General features: G+C 35.4%; 1 protein-coding gene across 20 annotated transcripts in view; it reads left to right on the forward strand.

The window, feature by feature from the left end:
* Positions 1 to 7,500, forward strand: part of FOXP2 (forkhead box P2) — a 350,478-nt gene that overhangs the window by 164,125 nt on the left and 178,853 nt on the right. For 17 of the 20 annotated variants that reach the window (XR_014555348.1, XR_014555350.1, XR_014555351.1 and 14 more), the window contains one exon: positions 5,632 to 5,809. Coding sequence is in view for 14 of the 20 variants with exons in the window: in XM_083699205.1 (XP_083555331.1) it covers positions 5,642 to 5,809 (168 nt within the window). In the remaining 6 variants the exon portion in view is untranslated. The remainder of the gene's footprint in view (positions 1 to 5,631; positions 5,810 to 7,500) is intronic. The other 3 variants (XR_014555349.1, XM_083699191.1, XM_083699202.1) reach the window with 1 other exon arrangement.

A 7,500-nucleotide genomic window follows, 5' to 3' on the forward strand; every position in this document is an offset into this window, starting at 1 on the left:
TCCTAGATGGCAGATGGTTGAGGTTTGCCTGCATGCATTCCCATCTACATTGTAAGACAGATGGCAAGACACACTGTCATCTACACTGTGCATTGCTGGTGGAGATCACAATGGCTAAATTGCATCTGGATCTCATTCTCCATCATTTGAGTGCTGTGTGTATAGTTGCTGACCCAGCACCCTAGTTGCTTGATGTAGGCATCTTACTAGGACCAGTTTGCATGTTGGAATCCTGGTCTGGCAAGGTCATCCATGTCCCTGCATGTCTGGAGTTACCTAACCAAATCAGGTAGCTCTGCTTGAGTATATAGGTAAAAACTTAGCCTTTTAAAAATGACGATTCTCTTGATTTTAACTTAAATACAGTTGTTATCTCCTTGAATCCCACCAAAAGTACTTTAAGCATTTCAGTTACAATGGGCCTAATTATTTTAGGGACACCAACCAAACAGTGTATTCAGTTCTTCCCATTCTTATGTCTGTCTTTGAAATGCATCATACTTCACATTTAAATGAGGGGGACAATGAAACTTGTTTGTATTGTTTTTCTTATTGCACACAGAGCAATGGCCTTATAGTTGCCATTTTGATTTATTATACAGTCATACATATTTAAGACTTTGACTGTACTAGTCTAGATTTCAAATATATTGTGCCTGCTATTAATTATGAATCAAGCCAAAGAGAGCACTTTTTAAAAAAAGACATTATGATATTATTTCCCCCCAAATCTAAGTTCTGGTCAAGATTAAAAATGCAGAATGATGGGTATGTCTTAGTTTTTAAAGTGAATCCAGGAAAAAGTGTATTATAACATACAGGGTTATTGCAGCGGAGGTTCCACATATGCTCACAGTCCTTTAGATTCCGTGAGTGTGTTTAATTATTGGTGGAGGGATCTGAAATGATTAATTATTGGCAAAATGATTTTTTATGTAGAAGTTGCAATTGAGAGGTGATCTATAGAGGTATGCTATTTATTTTAAATTTATAAAACACACAAATGATGTGCAACACATATTTTCTGCACATTTGAAGGTTTGAACATGCCTACGGGCACATATTGTATCACAAACTAATTTTTAAGTTTCAAAAGCAGTTTGTTATGCAGTACAACAGACTGCTGTTTGAGAGAACCTCAGGGCACATGGCTCTAATTTCCAGGTCCTTTGGATCACATTTTGAATTTTTATCCTATACTTGCTCATTCCAGGTTTTTTTTTAAAGTTGCATTTTCACATTATATCTGCTGGGGATAGGGAGGTGAAACCTTAACACTTCAGATATGTTGTGGAAGTCAACATTTATTTATAAACTCTTTTAAGTACACTCATGTGGCATCATATTAAGCTTCATCCTGTCTTACCATTTCTAGGCTACTGTTTGCAAGCCATTTATGACAATGGACAGAACTGACTTGGGTTTTCCATTTTAGGAGGTTTGTAGGTTACAAGCTTTAAGGAACAGAAAGTATGAACCTATTTTCAAATAATGAAGTACATATCGGATAGTACCTCACAGCTGCTAGATCATTCCTACTTAGCCAGACTCTCATTCTTGTCAACTGATTTTTAAGGGCTGTTAACAGCGAATAAAAAAACTCCAAGGCTTTTTTCCGTCTAGGAAGTTGATCATATGCAATAAAGCCTTCTGTCTCTCAAAAATGAGGCCCCCTAGTGGTGATTCAGAACTTTCACTTGCTATAGTCATTCATGTTTCTGAAGTTCAAAACAGCACCTGGCCCTCACAGGGCTCAGAGACCAGGAAAGCAATAAAGCAGTGTTGGAATCACACAAGGAAGAAAATATTTCACACTGTTCCAATCTATGCCAACATAACTCATTTTTTAAAAAAACACCAAAACAAACAAGTCTAGAATTTTGTGCAACCCTATCATAAAAGTAGGGAGGTCTAATTGAGCTGTGTCTTTTTATCCTGCTATTTGTACAAATAAAAGACCACATCTTGATGCAAAATAAACACAAAAGCACTGTTGTGACTATAACAGGGAGTCATATACTAATTTATATAATAAGTGGTTGTGCACGCTTTATTCAAGATTATGGCTGCAAGAAATGGCATGAATTGCTGGGTGTGTTTAATGCTGGATTATAGCAATTTGAAACATGTCAAACACATGGCTAATGCCTCATGCTTCACTCATTCTTGCGTAAACCTGCATAGCCACCATCCATTATGCCCTTGGTAACAACACAATTCTGCAAGTAAATATTGTTACACTAAGTAACCTTTCAATTCAAGTTGTTTAGGAAGAGAAAATGCAATCTAGTGCAGTCAGTTTCAGTGTCACTTTAATGTTTCAAAAGGGAAGTGGTGTAGAGAATAAGTATCTGTACAGTGACTTGCTGATTTAAAGAAACCTAGAGAAAACTTAAGATTAGTGGCAAGGGAGAGCATGTAGCAGGAAGGAAAAGTGTATTCACCTAATTATATAGTGTGAGGATTCCACTTGAATTGCTGATTGTTTGTTAAATGCTCAGGTGGTAGCCTGTACTTCTCTGTTAACAGGAAGTACCTTTTGTGTGAAATATAGTTGAGGTATCTGAAGGCGGCTGTCTTAATTGTCATACAATTTGGGATCCATGCACAAATTAACTTCAGGACGATGCACTGAACTTGGATAGTGTGTGAAAAGGCATGCTTTATCATAGTATGGGGGGATTTTTAAATCAATTTGGAGTGAAAGTCATAAAATTGGAACAAGTACTTGGGTTTAGTCTGTTTATGAATTTGAGCTTAAGAAGAGCTTGCAGGATACCAACAGCCTTAAATATATATATTTTCAGGATGCAATATTTTAAGGGATTGACAGAGTCATGCTAACCACACAACAAGATTTTACCCGCAAAGTCCCTCTTCTGCTTGGAGCCCCCCCCCCCCGGTAAAATTACAAAGTAATGGTGTGTATCTCTAACCAGTACAACCTCCAATTTGAGAGACTACTTATTTTAACCTATTTTATTATGGTAATGTGAGCTGTATTTCATGTCAGAATGTTAGGCATGTGTGGCTTACTTTGGGAAATATTTTCACTTTTTCCCCTCCTCCTTTACCATCAATAGCTTCCAAGTTAATATTATGCTCTCTCCTTGTCCCTTTTCTGTGCACATTAAGGGGAGCTCAGACTTTGTATTCCGTTGCAGAAGTACCATTTATTGGTCATGTTTTGCTCAACTTGATTGCATAGGCTCACAGATCAACATAAGCTTAAAACTCCAAACTACATGTTAGGACTTTCCAAGGATGCCAAAATCCATGAGACATTATACACCTTTTGGTTAGCGTGAGCTGGAGGATGTTTAACCCTTTTCTTTCTTACTGTCCTCAAAGAATCGCAGATATGCAAAGATAATCATTTTGATTTTGAAGCTAGAGATTTCCAAAAATGTATGAACTATTTTGATTGGCTGGCTAAGCTACAGGCTCACTGGGTTTATCTTTTTAATGCATGTAATTGACTACAGCACAAATGTAGTCAAATATTTACTTTGTTGGTTTTTTAAAAATATGTCTGAAGACATTCCTCCACCTCAAATAATTTAGGAGACACTCTGGAAAAGATGAGATGTATGTTTTACATGCATTTTAGTAACAAATGACACAATCCTATACTCATGTACATAAAGTAAGTCCCATTGGGTTCAGGGGGACATACTCCTGTGTAAGTGGATGTAGGATTGCAGTCTAAATATATTGTTTTTAACATGTCTGTGGAATTGCAGGAGATATTATTTAGAATGCTCATATACCTAGTAAATGCTATCAGACCCCTTTTTCTGAATATTTTAAACACTGTGCATGTAAAATTTATGCCTAATTTGAATACTTATTAGCTTCTTATTCTCAGGAAAAAAAGAATATTAGCTTACTTTTCTTCTTGGAAAATTCATCTTCACGTATATCACATTTTTCATTTCTATTCTTATTCTTAGTTAATGTTCTGTAGACTGTTTAACAAGGGCTATTTGTTCTTAAACACATCTGGTTCTACAGTGGTTAACTGTGATTGTAACAGCTGCCCTTTATTTTACGTGAACTGTAATCATGTTTGTTGTGTTTGTGTCCTTCCTTCTTGACCAGAACTAGACTTTTGCCATGTAAAGGTTTTTTTTTTTTAAAAAAATGTTTATTCTATTTACCCTTTAAACCTTTCTTTATGAAAACTTATATTGCTGTTTAGCTGACATTCTTAAGAGTGGCTTCAGCTGTAGTGGTCTGCTTGGTGTTTTTCTCTGATAGGAAGAAATTTTTGTGCACAGGCTGAACTGAGTTGAACAATATGTTGGGTAAAGTAGCATCTGTGTTCTTTAACCAAGGTTGCTTAAAAAGATTATTTGCCTACCAGGAGAGGTGCCTTTTAAGATCTTATTTCAGAAAGTTTGCTCTTTTCGTTTCCTGGAAATCTTTCTGTGTAATGTATGCATTATTACAGGAAAATTAACCGAAGAGCACCTTCAGCACAGTGTAGAATGTTAGTAGCTTTGAGAACAAAAATTGATGTTTCCATTTTACAGATGCAAAATGCACTTGAGATTCTAGTTTGTAAGGTTATGTTGATTCTTTATTTACTGCATGGATTTCAACTGATCTTGGCAGGACATCTCATTGCTATCCTGAAAGTACAGTATATTTATGCAGTGAAAATGATAAAACATTTATTACTGTAGAGAAGGTAATATGCATAATTTATGCTGTTTTTAGCACAATCATTAGTGATATTCTTGATAGATTTTATTTCCAGCTTTCATATCTAATACATGCTTGGAAAATTAATTTTATATCTTTCATTTATTTGCCTATGTTAAAATTGAGTTTTAAGTCATCTTCAAGTGAACAGTTTGATTGCTGCTCATGCATAAGCTTAATTACTTCCCAGGAAGGACAGTATTAAATGTTTTAAATGTCAGAAAAATAAATGAATATCAGCCGTTTGATTAAAAAAATAGGCAATATCTGACGTGTTTGCAGCAGGAGCTTTTTCTTAAAATGCCTCCAAGGCAAAATTTTATTTAGTCACAAAAAAGGAGAAGCCCATTATACTATTTATCATTGGTTGATACCATATGATTTGTAACACCCTTACAAAATTTTAATTTTGTATGATTAGCTGTGCATCATTAAACAACAGCCTTGCATAAGAAATGCTGTAAAATTCTGACAGAATCAAGATAGTGAATATTTTAAATAAGGCTGTATACTCATCCATGGTTGTCAAAGCTAGATAATAAGAAATACAGAGCAGTGTGTGAAATTGTGCCTTCATTTAAACTGGTTTGATAGGTAACTTTAAAATGTAGCTGTTCGTGAATGTTATTTGACCAGTCTGCAAGTACATAAGGTTTTGTTTTCCCTGTTAAATTTAACTGCACAAAGTGTTTCTTATAGGAAATGTAATTTCAGCAATTAGTGTGTCTACAAAAGCAAGGTTTGCATTGCATTGCATTGCCTTGCCTTGCATTGCTTGCTTCTTAAATGACTCTGCAAGGATTTTTCCCTCTCTCCCCTTCTTCTAAAGATGCTGTCTCTGTAATTGGCAGAGAGGGACATCTTGATAATGGAAGTGTGAAGGTGTAACGTGTGTGTTAATTGATACTTCTTAATCACTTTTAGGTATTAAGTCATGATGCAGGAATCTGCGACAGAGACAATAAGCAACAGTTCAATGAATCAAAATGGAATGAGCACTCTAAGCAGCCAATTAGATGCTGGCAGCAGAGATGGAAGATCAAGTGGTGACACGAGCACTGAAGTAAGCACAGTAGAACTGCTGCATCTGCAACAACAGCAGGTAAGTTTTGTTTTGTTTTGTTTTTGCTTTGTGTTTGTTTTCTTACAAATTAGATTTCCTTTAGTGACCTTTACTCTGATGTGGATTTTGTGCACTTTTAAGATATTGCAGAAAGTGGAGAGTTTTCAGAGCATTATTTGTTGTTTGTTTGTTTTTTATCTCTCTTGCATGTTCACCTTCAAATATGCATGTGTTTCTTATTCATAAAGATCTGCCTGCACTGGGGTATATTGTACATCTTCGTTAAGGGTGTGTGGTGTATTTATAAAAGTTGCCCCTATATCTTTCCCAGGAAAAATGGCTTTTTTCTTCCCTAAAAAAAAAGCACCTCCAGTTTCCCTGAGTGATACAGGGAAGGAAAATGTGATACTTAGCTTTCCACCAGAGGGCCACATTACTTGATACTTTGCATCCTACTAGAATGAAATTGTTCCAAAACTCAGTTAAGGTGAAAGGACCACAGTGACTTTTTGCAACATTCATGTTTGCTGGTGCTGTGATAATTGTAAATAAAATAAAATGGATGAATTTTTCAAATAGAAAAATTGGTGGTGTGACTGAATGACCTGTTCACAGAGACTGAAAGAAAAAAGTGCAATATAGGGGACCACATTTCCATTTGATACTTTAAACTAAATAACAGGTACTCTTCAGTATTTCATCTATTTTCATTATTTATCAATTGGGAATCCAACTACCTTTGCAGCCAACTTTAGTAGAAAAAAGTAGAGAATAATTCTTTTTTGTTTTGTTTTAATGATGCTGCTTCTGCTTCTACTACTACTAATAATTTTTTAAAAATGGCATTAGGGCACTTTCCCCCCTCAATTATGGGACCAAATCCTACTGGGTGCTGAGTGTCTTGTCTGAACTGCTGAGATGCTTGTGTTTCCTATTGTTCCCATTAGCTAAAGCAATTAGTTGTTCATGGCGCAGTACTGAGTACTTAATTTGTAAATAGGTATATTTTTATTATCAGCATCTGGATTTAATCAGAAGAGAAAATAGCCTTGCTGAAACTAAAGCTGTTAAAAATAGTTTTATTGAATTTTGCAAAATAAAACTGTAGTTGCATTGCTTTAATTTGGGCCTGTTGCCGCAAATGAGTGTGGTAGTTATTTGTTTTCTGGTTTTTAAGTTGTGCTCAATACTAAATAGCTTATGTGACTATTATTTGTTTTAGGTATAACAATTAAAATAGTTTCATTTTGAAACCTGAAAAGTATCTGGAGATTTTTCAGTTCTGCATTGTTTCACATTCTAGTATAGACTCTTCAACAGCTGGCTCCCTCACTGTATTGTTTAACCATAAGGGGGAAAAGATACTTAATCTTCATTCTTATAGATCCTTCTTAAATTCTTAACATTCATGCTATTCTACTGTAAAACATTTTTTCTGCCAACCTTCCCTATTGTTGCATCATTTAAACATGCACCTAGTTGCTTAATATTCATTTAGTATGTTTAAAAAGTTACCACCACAGTATATTACAGCAGAAAACACAGAATGAGAATAATATGCTACTTACTCATTTCTCAAAGCAGGAGCCCTAGTCATTTCTAGCCAATTTGTCCACAGAGTCACAGCTTCCAGTAGATAGCATTTGCAAAGACCACAGAGAATAACAATTGGAGATGAAAATATCCAGTTGAGTATTAATATCCGACAGGTTCTGAGGGGGACAGGCTTA

The sequence above is a fragment of the Podarcis gaigeae genome (genome assembly GCF_964106915.1).
Source record: "Podarcis gaigeae genome assembly, chromosome: 10".
NCBI lineage: Eukaryota > Metazoa > Chordata > Lepidosauria > Squamata > Lacertidae > Podarcis > Podarcis gaigeae.